Genomic DNA, 19,236 nt, shown 5'->3' with positions numbered 1-19,236 from the left:
CTCAATGTGGCTACCTCCTCCAGGAGCCCTCCCTGGGGTCCCCAGCTGCTGCCTCTCTGCATCCTCTCTCTTTTCTTTCTCCTCTCTCTGCAAGCCTCTTCCTGCCCCCTCACACAGAGCTCCATCCCAACCACAGCTTTTCTAAAACCCTCTTGCCAGGGGGCCTTATAAGTGCTTCCACTCTTCTGTCTGATAACTCGAAATTCCACCGAGGCTAGAGCTCAAGTTTGCAGCTGAACACAGGAACAAACACAGAGACAATGGTGTTTGTTCCTGCTCTGCCGGCACCTCAATGACTCCCAAGTAACTCCCCAGAAATTATAGCCACCTCTCGGATTCTGGCTGTGCCCTCCCTGTCTTGACCTTGGTCCGGACTTGGAGACACATTCACTGAAAGCCATTTAAAATGAGTCCTGTCTCTCTCCACCTGACTCAGGCTTCAATACCCTTCTAACCTTGTTTGCTGTACCCTTTTCAGTTTGGAGATCAAGTCTGGACAGAGAAGATGGAGGCCCATGGGAATGGGCAGGCTCCGCTTCCTCTCCCTGAGGAGCTGGGATGCTCTTCTTGCTCTCTCTCCCCCCCTCGTGTCCACAGGCCTATGCTCGTCATCTTCAGCACTGACCCCTCTGCACGCACTGGAATAGCTGTCTCTGCTCCCCCCCAATGGTGAATGGGAGCCCAGCCCGGAAGCTGCTAGGCAGTGCACTTCAGTAATGAAAATGAACATCCTGCTAAGCCCTACAGATGTTCCTGCAACTTGTTCTGACACTGTTCCCAGGGCCTGTGGCACTGTGGGGAGAGTGTCCCTCCCCTCCTGGCCACCTCACAGCTGCATCTAATGTCTGACGGCAAATGGAGGCCAGTCCATTTGAAGGGCTAGGCTAATGGCAAGAGGAAGCGAGATTCCTTGCCCATTACCTTCTTATCCCTGTAGCCATGAAAAACAATGTGTACAGTCAGAGAGGGGATGGGCCCAGGTTAATTCTTCTGCCTCTGGGAGAGAAGGGCCAGGACCCAGAGAGGCAGAGCAGACCTATGGTGGCCTGACAAGTCCTGGCTCTGGACCCCTGCAGGAGAAGGGGGTCCTAAGGCTGGTGTTGGTGGTGCCACTTTTGTCTGCCGGTCCATTCTGCAGGACACATCCCTGCCCACTGTCCTGACTCAGCCACTACCCCGGCCATTGCTCCCTGGGTTACACAGACTTCAGGCCTAGCAACTTTTTCTTGTTTCTCTTCCCCATGTTTGACTTAGTCAGCATGCCTCCCCACTGATACTCTTCATCACACCTGCTATCATTCACGGCACAAGGTTTTGTGCTTTGCTACTTCCTTGGGTACAGAATTTCTTCTCCCTCCCGTAACCCACCCACCAGGCTCTGAGTTATAGCTACCTTTTCAGAATCTGTTTTTTCCCGGTTTAGTTTTGGGAACTTTTCTCCCCACTTTATCGAGGCTGGAGAGCAGGACGGTGTCCCTCGAGCAGAGAGTGGCTGGCGACTTTAACGGTCCATGGTGCCTGGAGTGGAGGCTGAGCATAGGCACTGAGGCCCTGGGAAGGCTGCCTGGGGCCCTGCCAGCATCAGCTCTGTGGCTGACACTCTAGGACCTGGCTGCGGCCAGAGACACAGCCAGACACGGCTCCTAAGTGCCACTCAGGACACCATTTCCATGGGACAATTCATTCTGGGATCCTAATAACCAATCCTCAAGTGAACTTTTCAAAAAAGACGCTTTTATCATCAGCGGACTACTTGCATTTGGATGACTTGTTCAAATAAATGTTGGTTTAAAATAATGCTACCTTTCCAAACAATGCCACTTCTTTCTTAAAATTTTTGTTTTTACTAAACCTTATATTTGAAAAAAAAGATGATAGAAACCTATAAAACTGATCCTTCAAATAATTAACATCACAAAGCACATGAAGACCCCAGCACACAGAGGTGCAGGCACACCCCAGCACAGAGAGGCAGAGGCAGAGGCACACCCCAGCACACAGAGGCTCACGCACAGACACATGCACAAATGCGGTCTTTAGAGGACTCTCAGTTGCCACTGTCCTTCAGCAGCAGATCAGGACGTTCTGACATATGCTCCTGGGCAAAGAGCTGTCATCTACCACCTGCAGGTGTACGAGGGGAGGTATCTTCCTGAGTGCAGGTCCCATCGTGCAGGAAACTGAGAGTCTCAGTGGATTCAGGCTGCAGGAGGCTTCAGGATTCTGCACGAGTGTTCGCTGCTGTACTGCAATTCTTCATTCAAATCCTCCCCAGGAAAGACAGCTTAAACAAATGTGAAGCTACCCCACGTAAAACAGAGCAACCGCTGGGAAAGCAGCCAAGGAAGGAAAACAGAATGTATTTAATATCAAAGGACAAGGCTCTCAGATTTATTTTAACTTCTTGGTTGATCTCAAATTGAATGTAATTTTACTGTGCTTAAAAGAAAAAAAAAATCCTAACATTCTTCCTCTAGAAGGTCATAATGCTACACCATGAAAGAAAAGACAAGGACAAGGCCAGGATTACAAACAAATAGATCCATTTCAATTACAAAGGCCCATAAATTATGCTTTATTATTTGTCACTGGATATCTGGTATCACAGGAAATTTTCTTCACCTATGAGAAACCGTCTCCTGAAATAAGGAATCCCACACATCCATGATTAAGGACAAAAAAAAACAGGAAATCCAAAGAAGTGATAAAAAGCTATTTAAAAGAAAACCTAAGAAAATATCAGATGTTATACAGGAAATAGTTTGCATTTGTTTAAAATTATCTGTGCTATCAAAACAACTAAAAATATACCACAAAACAATATCAAATTGATAAAAGTGCAATAAATCTTCATGTATGAATCATCATATACCTCTTCTTCAAATTTGAAATGAAAATTCATCATTTTCCCTTATATGTTGTAGTACCTAACCATAATAAATTTTGCCTATTGTACATGGTCTTGACCGATCTTCTTTTTCATCCTAAATATCAGTAATAATATCAAAGTGAATCTACTGCCCAGAATCCCAGCCAACAGATGAAAAAGAAGGAAAGAAAGACAGCATCTGTTAACCAGTGACTACTTGGTCTGCTACTTCATACAAGACCTTGTCCACACCATACCATAACCATGTCAAATACGATGGTTTCTGCTTTACAAGTTAGGAAACTAAGGCACAGAAGTTAAACTTATCCAACATATCACAGCTGTAAGATGATGGAACCACAACTCAAACCCAGGTCCTAATTATGCCCAGTCTGTGTTCCCTCCACTGCACCCGACAACTCACTTTTAAGTGGGGAAAATTGAAGTGAAACACCAAAAAGCAACCCTCCATGCCTGTGCAGTTCTCAGCTGCCCAGCCCCCTTTCAGGTGGCAGTGCCAATCCTGTCTCCACCCTGGAGTGACTGAGTCTCTGACTTTGACAGCAGGTGTTCCTGTCTCTGAAATGCTGGCATCACTTGTTGTTAGACTCAGAAGGAACTGTGGACATCATCTCTCCAGGTGTGAAAATCTCTCCATTACAGTCCCCAGTGTCCAGCCACAGCTTAAGAGGTGCTGAGCATGGGGAGCCCCCTGTTTCAAAAGGCAGCTGTTTCACTGGACAGTGAGAACGTTGGTGGGGGCTTCCTCAGATAAAAACAAATGCCGCTTCCTGGACAGGCACAGTGGCTCATGCCTATGATCCCAGCACTTTGGGAGGCCGAGGAATGGGGATCACTTGGGCGCAGGAGTTTGAGATCAGCCTGGGGAACACAGCGAGATGCTGTCTCTGCAGAAAGTTTTAAAAATGCGTCTGGCATGGTGGCACATACCTGTAGTCCTAGCTATGTGGGAGGCTGAAGCAGGAGGATTGCTTAAGCCCAGGAGTTCGAGGCTGCAGTGAGCTATGATTGCACTACTGCACTCCAGCCTGGGTTGGTGAGACCGTCTCAAAACAACAACAGAAACAAAAAAATTCTTCCCTCTAACTTCTGCTCAAATACAAGAAACAGAAGTCTCAAATAAAAAGAGAAAAAAAGTCTTCGGCCTCTTTTATATGGTAGCCTTTCAAATATTCAGACATCACGATCCCACTTCCCCTTGGAAGCCCTTCTGTAAAAACATCCACAGTTACTGCACGTGTTCCTCATTCGGACACTGCTTCCGCTTCCTCAAAATCTCAGTCACTGTCAGCCGGACTAACTCTGGTTTATCTGCATCCCTGAACACTGTGCTCTGAACAGAACAAAACACTTCAGCTATGGGGTGGGAGCCCAGAGAACACTGGATGTCATGTGACTGCTTCTGGACATTGTATTTCGACTAATAAAGCTTAAGATAACTATTTTTAAACAGCTCCATTACATTTCTGGCTACTGATCTCAGCCCTTGGTCTCTACTTTCTTGCTTGTTGGAACAAGAGAAGGACAATGGAAGATTTTTTAATGTTGGCTAGAGTAAGAAAATAGGTCCCCTGTGGAAGACAAAATGGCAACTAATACTAAAAAATGCATGCATTGCCATTGACCCTGCAATTTCACTTTTAGGAATTCATTTCAAGAAAACAATCATGGACTTACAAAGATTTACCTCTCAGGATACTGGCTGGAACCCCTCTTTATGTCCCACAACAAAAAATAAGTTCAATGAGCCGATGGCCATGGAGATGTTGCTGCCATTAAAATGCTATAGGAGATGTTTATGGATGTGAAGAGGAGTTCCCGATATATTGCCCAAGCAGAGATGGTACACCACAGTGCTGTATTTGTAAAAATGTAGCTGTAAGCAGATGGTAGGGGACTGCCCATAGAAAAAGGCCCCGTTTCAGGAGAGAAGAGAGAGGAGGGTGGCCCCTGATCAGGGAGCCAGAGACCAGGATAGGCTATGAAAGAGAGATGCGTATGTGTGGGGAGGCGTCTCAGCAAATCCCCCAAATCTACTGAAATGTTAGTCACCTTGTGGATGACCTGAATTTTCATAGAAATTCATGGAAAGGCTGAACTTTGAATGTGGGATAAACAAGACCTGTTGTCAGAGAGGCCAAATGCCTCAGGAGCATCTGGTCCCAGGAGCCAACTCTAAGAAACTGTGTGCAAGGCCTGAGGCTTCAAGCGTGTGGGTCTCGGCGTGTCCCATGCAGAGGAGACCCCTTCGTCTCAGCTATGGGGGCAGCACACCCACCTGGGTATACGCCCAGGGCAAGTACGGAGGAACATGCGGTGGGAGAGGAATGGTGATTATTTCTGGATGGTAGAATTATGTATGAATATAATTTTCTTATTTTTGCTTATCTGAATTTCTAAAATGTACAATACACACATTGCTTGCTTTTTAAAAGATGCTTCCCTAAAGACACTGACAGCCATGTATTTTCCTTATGACAACACTGTGCAGATCATTGGCCTCGGGCCTGGCTCATGAAGAACTACGTAGACTTCGCTCCCCACAAATGTCACACAGTTCCACCCCAGACAACACGTATCACAGGGCACACAGTTCACAGAGACACAGGAAGGGAATTCTGACCCATAACATGGGTGAACCTGGAGGAGTTATGCTAAGTGAACAAGCCAGAAATAAAGGACAAGTACTGTAAGGCTGCACTCATACGAGGGACCCAGAGGAACCAAATTCATAGAAACAGGAATACCAGGGCCTGGGAGAGGCAGGAATGGGACATTGGTATTACATGGGTACAGTTTCCATTTTGCAAGATGAAAACAGCTCTAAGGATGGATGGTGGTGATGACTGCACAACACTGTGAATGCGCTTAATGCCACAGACCTGTACGCTTAAAAAGGCAACTTTAGTGTTATGCATCTTTTACCACAATTAAAAAGATAAATGCACAATGCCAGAACCCATTAAGTCACCTAGAAAAACAAAGGGTCAGGGAACACTTCTCTCTGATGCTGCAGCAATGCTGAACAAATAACACAAGTGGTTCACCTCATCTTTCTTCCGGCAGGTGGGAAGTAGAAAAGCTAAAATGTCTCTGTTAGGATCAGTGGCAATTCACACCCTGGATTTAAGTTCTCTTAACACATTTCATCATTCCTGTTTCATTCATCTTTACATGAACATTAGCAATTTCTGTTCTGAGAAATCCACAGTCTGGGGTAATTAAACAGCAGCACATCGGGGAGGGGTGGCCATGATGAAGACACAGCCCAGGACCAGGACGGGGAGGCCTGAAGGAGAATCCAGACGGCCTTATGACTATCCTTTCTGAACTCTCTCCCTACCCGCATCTCTCCTAAGCCTCAGACCTTTACACAAGGTCACTAAGGAATACAAGAATGGCACTAAGGTCTCATAAAGGCAAAGAGAAAATCTGCCCCAAAAGGCCACATTGATCAAAGGGTGAGAGATCTCCAACAAGAACCTCATCAACAGCTGTCCTCAGAGGCAGACCCTGGCCTTCCAGCCCCTACAGCTGCCCCTGCTCCTCTTCCAGCCCCACTCCTCTACTGGCCCCACTCCTCTGCTGGCCCCTGCTCCTCTTCCGGTCCTTCTGCCAGCTGGCTGGCTGGTCAGATTCAGAGACAATTACAGGGAGAAACTTATTTTTCAATCCAGAGGTTTTTCCATGCCAAGGGGAAAAAATGACATTCTTCTCTATCAGATAGATTTCCAAAATACAAAATATTGACTCATATTCATACTCTATTTGAAGACAATATTTTAAAAACAAACACTGAAAAAAAAATTCAGTGGTTCCAAGTAGAAAGCATGATGCTGAAATAGAAGCAAGGGTCACAGAGTTTATGGACAAAAACTCATCCACAGTAGACCTGAAATGTGGTATGAGGGTGGGGGGGAACTACAGAGATATATTTTTACAGCATGTAAAATAAAATAAAATTGGTGATTCTAATCTGAGAATAGAGATTAAAGGGAAATGGGAAGACAGAGTTAACAGAGTCGAAGAGTTTTAGAGCAAGAATGTATCTAAATTTTACAGATAAGGAAAACAAAACCCAAATACTCCTTAACTTTTCTAAGGCCACAGGACTGGTGGCACAGCTGAGCCTAGAGCTCCCGGCCATCATCCTTGTTCCGAACCCTGATCCTGTGCTCCCAGGTTATTGTTCTTGTCCCCATTCCATGACTTCCAGCTGGGACTACCACTTGGGTGGTATACTTTATCCAAATTCCAGATTCTTCCCCAAAGTATGATGAACTGAGGCAAGAAATAGAGTTAAAACAATAATCTGGGTTTTTGTGACCACAATAGCCCCAAGAGTGGTAGTCTCCAAAGTGGGGCCACACAAGACAATCTTCTGGGGCAAAGAAAGAAAATGACAGACATTGTCAAGTATTTTCCTCATCCTTTATAATAGCTTATTTAAAATACACTTTATGATACAAACAGGAGGCAGGGAAATACTGGGTAGGAGAGGGTGGTCCCTGGCGAGGGCCACACCCTCAAGCCTGGAACTGTGGGGCCCAAAGTGAGAACACGCATTTCTGTTTTCCTGCCTGAATGCTGCCTTTTCCAAAACCACCCCGGCCCGCCCCACCCTCCATCCTGTACCCATAAAAACCCCAGGCCTTACCAGCAGAGCAATAGAGAAAGAGACAAGAAACAGCCAGATGTTGGAGAGAATCAGCTTGATTTCAGAGGGACAGCTGGACAATGGGACTTTGGAGAAGAGTTTGGCCAGGGACAGCAGGACTCCAGGGGAAGACCATCTTCCCACTTCCCCCCCTTCCCATCCCACTGAGAGCCACTTCCAGCGCTCAATAAAGTCCTCCACATTCACCATCCTTCAATTTGTTTGCACAACTTGATTCTTCCTGGACACCGGACAAGAATTCGGGTACCAAGAGGGTGGATGCAAAAGGCTTTCACCCTGACCTTGCACTGAGCTAACACTTAAGTCATCTGTGGACAGCAAATCTAAGAGCACACTGTAACATATGCCCTCTGGGGCTCCCGGGGTCACAGGCAGCCCCACCCAGATGCTGCCAGGGGGCTGCACAGAGTTCTACTCCTGCCGATGCCCAACAGCACTCACCCCGGCCCCTGCACCCACTCACCTGTATGCTGCCCTTCCCGTGAGGGGCTGAGAGCTGTGGGCTGAGTCCTGTGAAGGGGTCAAGGGAACTATCCCATTTCATTTAGAATATATCAATAAATCCGTATGGCAATATGCATGTAATTCCTAAGTAAGCATTTTAATACATGTGTGTGGGAGGTGGTCTAAATATATGTTTGTTCATAGAGTGTGCGATCAGAAAATTGGAGACTGTTGGCCTGGAACATCACTGCTCTGCCCTACTAGATCTGGCTCCTTCATCTGTCAGTGGGTTCTGTGGCCATAAAAGCATCCAGCTTGGTGTCATGTCTTCCCACCCATCTGTCTACAACTGCTACATGCCCAACACACAGAACACAGGAAGCCACTGAGCTTCCTGAACAAACCACTGACACACTGGAAAGTGCCATGGCCAGTAGTTTCTTACAAACCATAAAACTTTAGCTGTGTTCCTCATGCTTAGGGAAAATATATTTTTCAATCACAAGAAAATAATTTCTAACAACAGAAAAATTACGTGTATGCTGGTTTAGTAAGAAAAACAGTTTCAACATAAAAAGGAAAGAAAGCCCTTTGGCATAATAAAAAGACATTGTGCATTTATCAAAAATTACTACTAATAACTCAAAAGAGAGGCAAATCAGTACATTCCAATCTCTTTGAAGATAAGAAAACCAACTTTATGCAATAGTTAAGGATATGAAAGGCAGAGTCAACGTGACCACTCAAATGATTTTAAATATGGTATGACTCTCAGTGGTCAAATCCAGCCTATGACCTGAAGATGGCTTTTCCCTCCCTCTCTCTAATTGCCTGAAAGCCATCAGAACACCTGTATGTTTTTAATAGAAGATAATCCATAGGAAGTCTGTCATTAATCCACACAACAGAAGTGTATATTCTGGCTTCCTATTATTATAATAAAGGAATATTAGTTAACTGTTCTATTCGGATACTCCCCATTGTGTGGGTAATGTTTACTTTACATATGAAAGAACTGTGGCTCAGGGTTTCATGACTCATCCAGGAGCTGGAAAGATGACAGGGAGGCCGACTTAACACACAAATTGACTGCACGCGTGCATCCAGTCAGAGTTCCTGGAGGAGACAGTGACATACCTGCATCTGGTGTAGCTGGGACAACGCTTGGGGAAGGCACAAAGGAGGGGCTTGGACTCCCTGGAGTGACGCTTGTCCAACCACAGTCAAGAACACAACGTGAACGTGCAAACACTCTCACCAGCAAACACTGTCACCAGTAAACACCCTCACCAGTGAACACCCTCACCAGCAAAGCAAACACTTCATAAACGGACTTCCAGTTCCTGATAGGCATGTAAGGAGCTTGAAAGTCGTTATTCCGTCCTAACAGTAAAAAGCTGAATAAAATGAAAAATCAGTGCTTCTTAAGAGATCTGTCTTGGACCTGTTGGAGAAATGTCACAAGCCACAGCCCCCCAAATTGGACAGGTGAATACAGGGAATCACAATTCACTGGAGCAGAAGCCTGTAAGTAGAAACCCCTGAAGATCCACTACAGGGGTAGGAAAACCTAAACTGTACTGGAAAATTCCTGGAGGCTCACTGTGGACAAGCCTAAGAGATTAAAAACTCCAGGGGGACCCGGTCATGGGGGTGCAGGGGAGTGGGGGTGGCTGTATTTGTGTGAGTTTTACCTCCTGGAGCTCTACCAGATCCTCACAGTGAACACTGGAGAAATATCCCCTCCTCATACTTACAACAGGGAGAGGGGAAAATTACCATTTTGAAAGAAGTCAGGGCACTGTGTTCTTATTAATAAGGCCTGCCCTCGGGAGAAACTATTTAAACAGGGACTAAACTGCTGGCATTTATCAGAGCCTGTCCAATCTGAGGGACAAGAAATAATCAGCCTCTGCTAGACTTTAGTATCACCTAAGGATGTGGACAAGGGGAAGCTGAGAAGCAAATGTGAGGCTCACAGTCCAGGCACAAAGGTTCCCTAAAAGAATGAGACCAAATCATAGGACCATAGCAAGCTTCCCCTCCCACTACACCTTAACGCCGCACAACTAAAGGCCTATTTACCAGGGTTCCGTGCACCCAGTCCATCACATCCAGCTTTCAACATAAAATTACAAGGCACACTAAGAGGTTAAACACACACACACACACACACACACACACACACACACACACACACACACACACACACACACACACACACACACACACACACACACACACACACACGTACAGTTTTAAGAGACAGAGCAAGTATCAGAACCAGACTCAGATACAGAACAATGTTGGAATGATCAGATCAGGAATTTAAAACAACTATAATTAATATGCTAGGGACTCTAATGGAAAAAGTAGATAACACACAAGAACAGACAGATAATGTAAGCAGAGAAATGGAAATTATGAAAAAGAATCAAAAGGAAATGCTAGAGATCAAAAACACTGTAGAGAATGAGGAATGTCTTTAACGGGCTCATTAGCAGATAGGACATGCTGAGGAAAAAAAAAATCTCTAAACTTGAGGATATGACATTAGAAACTTCTAAAACTCAAATGCAAAGACAAAAAAGATGAAAAAAATTGAAATAATATTCAAGAACTGTGGAACAATTACAGTGGTGTAAATATGCACGATGGGAATACCAGAAGGAGAAGAGAGAAAGGAACAGGAGAAATACTGGAAGCAATAAGGACAAAGAATTTCCCCAGATCAATGTTGAACACCAAAACGCAAATTAAGGAAACTTAGAGAACACACACAATAGTATAAAGGCTCCAAAAACTAAACTGAGGCATATCATATTCAAATTGCAGAAAATCAAAGATAAAGACAAAATATAGAAACACCTTACCTATCAATAGAAGAGCAAAGCGAAGGATTATAACTAATGTCTTCTCAGAAACCATGCAGGAAAGAAGAGAGGAGAGGGAAATATTTAAAGGGCTCAGAGAAAAAAAATGACCACCTAGAATTCTGTACCATTTAAGATTGATCTTCAAAGATGAAGGAGGGATAGAAACTTCCTCAAACACAAGTTGAGGGAATTTGTTGCCAGTAGACCTGCCTTGCAAAAAATGTTAAAAGCAGCTCTTTTAACATAGGAAAATAACATAGATCAGAAACCTGGATCTACACGAAGAAAGGATGCATCAAAGAAGGAATAAGTGAAGGTAAAATAAAAAGTTTTCCTTTTTTTTTTTGAGTTGGAGTCTTGCTCTGTCACCCAGGCTGCAGAGCAGTGGTACGATCTCGGCTCACTGCAGCCTCTGCCTCCCAGGTTCCAGGGATTCTCCTGCGTCAGCCTCCCAGGTAGCTGGAATTATAGGCACGCACCACCACACCTGGCTAATTTTTGTATTTTTTGTAGAGACAGGGTTTCACCATGTTGGCCAGGCTGGTCTCGAACTCCTGACCTCAGGTGATCTGCCCACCTCGGCCTCCCAAAGTGCTGGAATTACAGGAGTGAACCACTGCTCCTCGCCTATTTTTCTTTTTCTTAATTGAACTTAATGGGTTGTTTGAAATAATAATAGCAACAATATAGTCTATCATGTATTCTTTTATATATTATATACATATGCTTATGTGTAAGTAAAATGAATGACAGCAATGATATAAGGGATGGGAGGGAGGAATCAAGAATACTTTGTTATTATAAGATACTTGCTGTTTCACTACCTGTGAAACAGTATAGTGTTATCTGAAAGAAGATAAACTAATTTTTTTTAAAGACACATAACAGATATGCTGAGAAGAGAGAGAAAATGGGATCATACAGAAAACTCAATTAAAATGACAAAAGGCAGAAAAAGTGTGAAACGTAAAAGCACAAACATAGAATAAGGGCAATAAATAAAAAATAATAACAAATATAGTCAATATGAATTTAAACATATCAACAATCACTTTATACATCAATGGTCTAAATACACTAAAGAACATACCAATGTTGTCAGTGAGAAACAAAAGTCCCAATTATATGTTGTCTACAACAAATCCACTGTAAATAAAACAACAAACAGATTAAAAGTAAAATGATAAAGAATGGCCTTTACCAAGAAAGGTTAGATCTATTACGATAACACTAATCAAAAGAAAGTAAGAACAGCTATATTAATTTCTGACAATGTAGACTTTAGATCATGGGAATTTTTAAGGGATCAAGAGAGAATTACATAATGATTTTTTAAAAGTCTGTTTTCCAAAAAGATACAACAATCCTTAATGTGTATGTGCCTAAAAAGAGCATAAAAATACATGAGGCAAAAACTGATAGAACTACAAGGAGAAATAAATGAACTCACTGTTATAGTTTGAGACCTCAATAGTCCTCTATCAAAAATGGGCATATCTTGCAAGAGGAAGCTCAGTAAGGACAGAGTTGAACTCAACAACACCATCAATCAACTAGATATAATTGACATCTATAGACTAATTCAGTCAAAAACAGCAGAGTACACATTCTTCTCAAACTCACGTGGAACATTCACCAAAAGAGACCACTTTCTGGGCCATAAAGCATACCTTAACAAATTGAAAAGAACAGAAATCAGACTGTATGCTCTCAGAACACAATACAATTAAACTAGATTCAATAACAGAAAGATAGCTAGCTGGGAAATCCCAAAGTATGTGGAGACTAAACAACGCACTTCTAAATGACACAGGGGTCAAAGAAGAAATCTCAGGAAAAAATGTTTTTAAATTTCCAAAGTAAATAAAAATGAAAACAGAACTTATCAAAATTTGTGAGATGCAGCAAAAGCAGTGCTTCCAAAGAAATGTATAGAACTGAGTGCATATACTAGAAAAGAAAGATCTAAAAGCAATCATCTAAGATTCTACTTTAGAAAACTAGAAAAAGGAGAAAGTTAAATCCAAAGTAAGTAGAAGACATAATAAAAATTATTACAGAAATCAATAAAATTGAAAACAGAAAATCAATAGAGGAAAAAAAATAAAACCACAAGCTGGTTCTCTCAAAATATCAATAAAAGCAATGAACCTTTAACCAGGCTAAGTGAAAAAGAAAAAAGGCACACTTTACCAATATCAGAAATGAAGGTGGGGATATCACTATAGATCCCATGGATATGAAAAGGACAATAAGGAATAGTATGAACAACTCTATGCCCATAAATTCAATAAGCTGGATGAAATGGACCAATTCTCCAAAGACACACTCTGCCAAAATTCACATAAGAAATAAACAATTTGAACAGGTCATATCTATTAAAGAAATTGAATCAATAATTAATAATCTTCCCAAACAGAAAGCACCAGGCCTAGGTGTGTTCACTGATGAATTCTGACCAACATTTAAAGAAAGAAATTATACCAATTCTCTACAATCTCTTCCAGACGACAGAAGCAGAAGAAATACTTCCTAACTCGTTCTATGAGGCCAGCATTACCCTAATACCAAAAACCAGACAAAGACATTTAAGAAGAGAAAGGTATGGCTGGGTGTGCTGGCTCACGCCTGTAATCCCAGCACTTTGGGAGGGCTGAGGCAGGCGGATCACCTGGGGTCAGGAGTTCAAGATCAGCCTTGCCAACATGATGAAACCCTGTCTCTCAAAAAAAAAAAAAAAAAAAAAAAAAAGAAATGAAAGGTACTGATTAATAGCTTTCATATGACCATACGCAGGAATTCTCAACAAAATAAAGCAAATCAAATTCAACAATGTGTAAAAAGAATTATACACCATGATCAAGTAGGATTTATGCCAGTTATGCAAGAGTGGCTCAACAAATGAAAACCCATTAACGTAATCTATCATATCCACTAGCTAAGCAAGAAAAATCACATGATCATATCAATAGATGCAAAAAAAAAAGCACTTGACAAAATCCAACCCCCATTCATGTTACAAATTCTCAAACTAGGAATATATGAGAACTTCCTCAACTTGATAAAGAATACCTACAAAAATCCTGCAGCTAACATCATACTTAATGGTGAAAAACTGTAAACTTTCCCACTAAGATCAGGAACAAGGCAAAGATGACCCCTCACCACTGTTCTTCAGTATTGTGCTGGAAGTCCTAGCTAATGAAATAAGACAAAAAAACAGTATAAAGATTGGAAGAAAATAAATAAAATTCTATTTGTTCATAGAAAACCTGAAACAATGAACAAAAATTTCCTAGGACTAATAAACAATTACAGCAAGGTTATAAGATGTGAGGTCAATATACAAAAGTTCAACTGCTTTCCTATATACCAGCAACAAAGAAGTGGAATGTGAAGTGAAAATCACAAGACCATTTATGTTAGAAACTCCCAAAATGAAAAACTTAGGTACAAATCTGACAAAATATGTATAAATTCTGTATGAGGAAAACTATAAAACTCTGATAAAAGGTATCAGAAGAATTAAACAAAGAAATATTTGACATTCATGGGGAGTAAGACAATATGGTCAAAATGTCAGTTAATGTCAACTGATCTATAGATTCAATGCAATTCGAGCCAAAATCCCAGCAAGTTGTTTTGTGGATATTAACAAACTGATTCTAAAATTTACAAATTTATATGGAACAGCAAAAGATCTGGAATAGCTGAAACTACCTTGAAAGAAAACAAAGGTGACTAACACTACTTGGCTTCAAGACTTTACATGAAGTCATGGCAATCAAGAGAGTGTGGCAGTGGCAAAATAACAGACAAATAGATCAATGGAAGCAAATAAACAGCCCCCATACAGAACCGTATGAATATTGCCAACTGATCTCTGACAAAGGAGCAAAGGCAATAAAGCGGAGAGAAGACAGCCTCTTCAGCAAATGTTTCTGGAAGGTCTGGACACTCACATGCAAAAAAAAAAAAAAAAAAAAAAGAACCTAGACACAGCTCTTAAACTTTTCACAAAATTAACTCCAAATGAATCACAGACCTAAATGTAAAACACCAAAGTAGGCCAGGCGTGGTGGCTCCCGCTGTGATTCCAGCACTTTGGGAGGCCGAGGTGCGTGGATCACCTGAGGTCAGGAGTTTGAGACCAGCCTGGCCGACATGGCAAGATCCTGTCTCTACTAAAAATACAAAAATTAGCTGGGCTTGGTGGCAGGTACCTGTAATCCCAGCTACTGGGTGGCTTAAACAGGAGAATCACTTGAACCTGGAAGGCGGGGGTTGCAATGAGCTGAGATTTCACCACTGCACTCCAGCCTGGGCAACAGAGTGAGACTCTGTCTCAAATAAATAAGTAAATACACCAAAGTATAAAACTCATAGAAGATAACATAGAAGAAAATCTAGGTGACCTTTTTGTCATGGTGAAGACTTTTTAGAGAAAACACCAAAGGCATGACAATGAAGGAAATAACTGATAAGCCAGATTTTAATCAATTAAAATCTTCTAGAACACTATCAAGACAATGAGAAGATAGGCCACAGACTAGGAGAAACATTTACAAAACCCATATCTGATAAAGGACGATTATCCTAAACGTGTAAAGACTCTTAAAACTCAACAATAAGAAAATGAACCACTGGATTAAGAACGCGTGAAAGGCGTGAACACCTCAGAAAATATACAGATGGCAAATAAGCCTATGAAAAGATGCTCAACATCATATGTCATTAGAGAATTGAAAATAAAAACAAAAGTGAAATACTACTCCACACCTATTAGAGTGGCCTAAATCCAGAACACTGGCAACACCAAATGCTGGTGAGGATGTAAAGAAACAGGAACCCTCACTCACCGTGGTGGGAATGGAAAATGGAAAAGACACTTTGGAAAACAACTTAGCAGTTTCTTACAAAACTCAGCATACTCTTACCATATGATCCAGCAATCATACCCTTTGGTATTTACCCAAATGAGCTGAAAACTTATGTCTACATGAAAATCGGTACACAGATATTTATAGTAGCTTTAATCATAATTGCCAAAACTTGGAAGCAACCAAGATGTCCTTCACTAGGTGAATAAACAAATACACCCAGACAATGGAATATTAATTCATTAAGAAATGAGCTATCCAGCCATGAAAAGACATGGAGGAACCTTAAATATATATAAAATATTAATATATTAAAATAAATATATATTAAATATATATTACTCAGTGAAAGAAGCTAATCTGAAAAGCTGACATACTCTATGATTCCAACTGCCTGACATTCTAGAAAAGCGAAACTTCAGAGGCAACAAAAGGATCACTGGTTGCCAGGGGCTAGGGGGAGGAAAGGATGAACAGGCAGAGCATGGAGGACTCTTAAGGCAGTAAAACGACTTTGTATGATACTACAGTTGCGGCTAAACGCCATTATGCATTTGTCCAAACCCACAGAATGTGTAACATCGAGAGTGAACTCTAATGTCAACTACAGACTTTGGGTGATGATGACATTTCAATGCAGGTTCATGGATTGTAACAAATGTACCACTCTGCTGGGGGATACTGATAATGGAGGAGGTTGTATGTGTGTTGGGGGTGGGGGTGCAGGAGGTATACAGGAATTCTCTGTACCTTCCCCTCAGTTTTGTTCTGAAGCTAAAACTGCCCTAAAAAATAAAGTCTATTAAAAATATTTCATGAACTAATATATACTAATATATACTTTCTAATTCAGTCTATTTTTATTTTCTCTTTCAACACATTTTGGTCACCTCCCATTAAAGTTTTAACTTGACCACCCACTAATGGGTCCGATGGAAGTCGGCAAAGCGGTGCTCTAGGATGGTGTCTCCTGCTGACCTATGGAATCCAGCCTCTCCCCACAGACCACCTGCTCCGAGAGCCACGCTCAGTCCACTCCCAATCACGTGCTCAAAGCAAGATGGCTTCCTGGCCCCTGGCAGTACCTGGAGGGAGGGTCTCCATGCTTTGTGCTTTCTCTTCTCCATTGCTGTGATGAAGGTCTTTCTTTTTAACGGGGTCAATTTCATTCCAGTCCTCCTAGGGGAACAAAGACACTGAATGAGTTGACTGGTTCTTCAAGCACACCTTCATTCATCAGTTCAATACATACCGAGTCTTAGGAGAGTAACACTTGGCCCTGGGGATGCACTGATGAGCAGGAGGGAGGGCATATCTTAAAGACCCCACACACCAGAAATTGTTAGGGAGTCAAGATGCAAGGGGAGAAAAGTATGGGCATGACCTTTCCCAAGGGTTTGCATTTCTCTCTTCATTTTATATTTGTATTGCTTATCTGTGGGAAGGAAATACTCGGAAAACTCCCAGGGCTTTGGGGATTTCTGAGGGTGGGGAAGCGAGATAGGGAAAGTGGATTAAATGAAATAATTCTAGAGTGGTTAAATTAAGACCATTAAAATGAAGGTAGCTCTCCAGACATCTTAGGTGGTTTATGGACATCTTAGGACCAGATTCTCCCTAAGGGCTCCTTTGAGCTCCCCTCAGAGAGTGTTAAATGATTTAATTCCACTGACTAACACAAGAGCAGGGGGTAGGGCCACCAAGCTTTTCCTAGGGCTTACTCTAATAAGACTGCCGAAACAGAGATACAGATTAAGGACTCAATGTGAAAACAGAATAAGATATAAGCTCTGGCAGAATTTATTCAACTCATCTGGGCAAACAATTTACTCTAATTTATCAACATTAAATCAGACTAAATAACAACTGCACAACCACAGAGCTAAATATATTTTTCCACCACTGGGAATCTGATTTCTGTGACTAAAATAAGAAAGGTTTCTGTATATAACCCAAATCAGAAATAACCCATGGCTAGTAATTTTCCCACCAGACTCCTGTGAGCCAAGCATTGTCAGTTGGCCATTTTCCTGAGCAGATGCGATTAGGCTGATGCGCAACAGTAATCCCTCCCTGCGGGGCGGGGAACCCAGCTCTCCCTGGGTTTATTCCACCAGCACTCCTCTGGACCAGCTCGGACTGCGTGCTGCACGCACGTTCACCACTGGAGACGTTTTGGTTCTTTACTTAAAATGTAAAGTGAGATCTGCAGAAGGGTAAACCTCAGGGCCTGGGCCAAATGACACATTTTTTTCCAACTGCAACTTGCTCTGCCAATAATCTGCATTTTTACTCAAGAGGTGCGGTAATTAGACAGAAACTGTGCCTAAGACTCCCCCATCTCTTGGCCAGCTCTTCCTTCCGTTGCTTCTCTAATGAGGCGATACAGCTGCGTTTATCACATCAGGGCTGCCATGAAAATGGCAGGAGGGGAAGAACTGTAGCCTTGGCGGGCTGGTGAGAGAAATCATTCTGCAGCCAGGGGTCCAAGCCCCACCCACCCAGCAGAACGCCTTCCTGGCCTTTAAGTGCCCCATGTACTTTGGCAAGTCTTACCCCACGCTGCAACAAATGTATTAAAATGCAGCTGTATCCCAATTTAAATAATTTTTACCGCAAAAAAGTTTTGAAAAGATATATTTATAACTTGGCTTTTGAGATTACTTGGCTATAAAGAAACTTTCAATTTACTACTGGCACTGATTTTGCGGGAACCCTGGCAGATAGGCAACAGTGAGAGAATTTAACCCACCAACTGGCTTTACAAAGTAAGGAGATACGTGTGATTACTAAATCAGCAAGTAATGAAATTACCACAGTCACACTCTGCAGACTTTTAATTAAGCATTAATTTTTATTTTGAGGCTTGATTGTAGCATTGTGGCTGATAATTCCCACCTCTCAACCCCTCACCGCATAGGCATCTGGCCTCCTATGTACACCAGCTAATGGATCAAATCATTTAAACTTGTAGCTGAATAAAATCAAAAGTGAACACTGCCAGTGGGGCTGGTGACTCTAGCATATTCTCTACATGTAAAAATAAAGTCATTATCTGTAGTCATTATCTGACATTTGCAGGTCAACCATCAGTGTTTTCCCAGAAAATAAACTTTTTTTGTGTGCCCACAAGTAAGATTGATTTGCCCACAGGTAACACTCCTCAACCTCCCTTCTTCCTTCCAATCAACGATGCCTACTATAAAACTAGTGCAGGGTGAGTTCATGCCCATATAATTACAGCATGACAAGGTACCAAGCAGACGGAACAAGCCGTGCCATCTACGAATACCTACTATGCGCCAAGCATTGCGCATAGACCCTCTCTCATTCCTGCATTTTATAATTGCTGCCTTACAATGAGGACACATAAGATTAGATAGGCTAAGCAATTTGTCCAGGTTACGCAGCTGGTAAAAAGCTAAATCTGGCCCTTTATGTAAGTCAGAGTGGGAATGACAGGCTAGG

General features: G+C 42.3%; 1 protein-coding gene across 2 annotated transcripts in view; it reads right to left on the bottom strand.

The window, feature by feature from the left end:
* The window catches only part of GALNT2 (polypeptide N-acetylgalactosaminyltransferase 2), a 220,440-nt gene that overhangs the window by 92,330 nt on the left and 108,874 nt on the right, over positions 1-19,236 (bottom strand). For both annotated transcript variants that reach the window (XM_032137499.2, XM_058430440.1), the window contains exon 2: positions 16,854-16,947. In XM_032137499.2, coding sequence (XP_031993390.1) covers positions 16,854-16,947 — 94 coding nt within the window. The remainder of the gene's footprint in view (positions 1-16,853; positions 16,948-19,236) is intronic.

This window comes from Hylobates moloch, unplaced genomic scaffold (genome assembly GCF_009828535.3).
Source record: "Hylobates moloch isolate HMO894 unplaced genomic scaffold, HMol_V3 SCAFFOLD_18, whole genome shotgun sequence".
Lineage (NCBI taxonomy): Eukaryota > Metazoa > Chordata > Mammalia > Primates > Hylobatidae > Hylobates > Hylobates moloch.
Note: the sequence above shows the minus strand (reverse complement) of the source record. Positions and strands in the feature narration are given on the sequence as shown.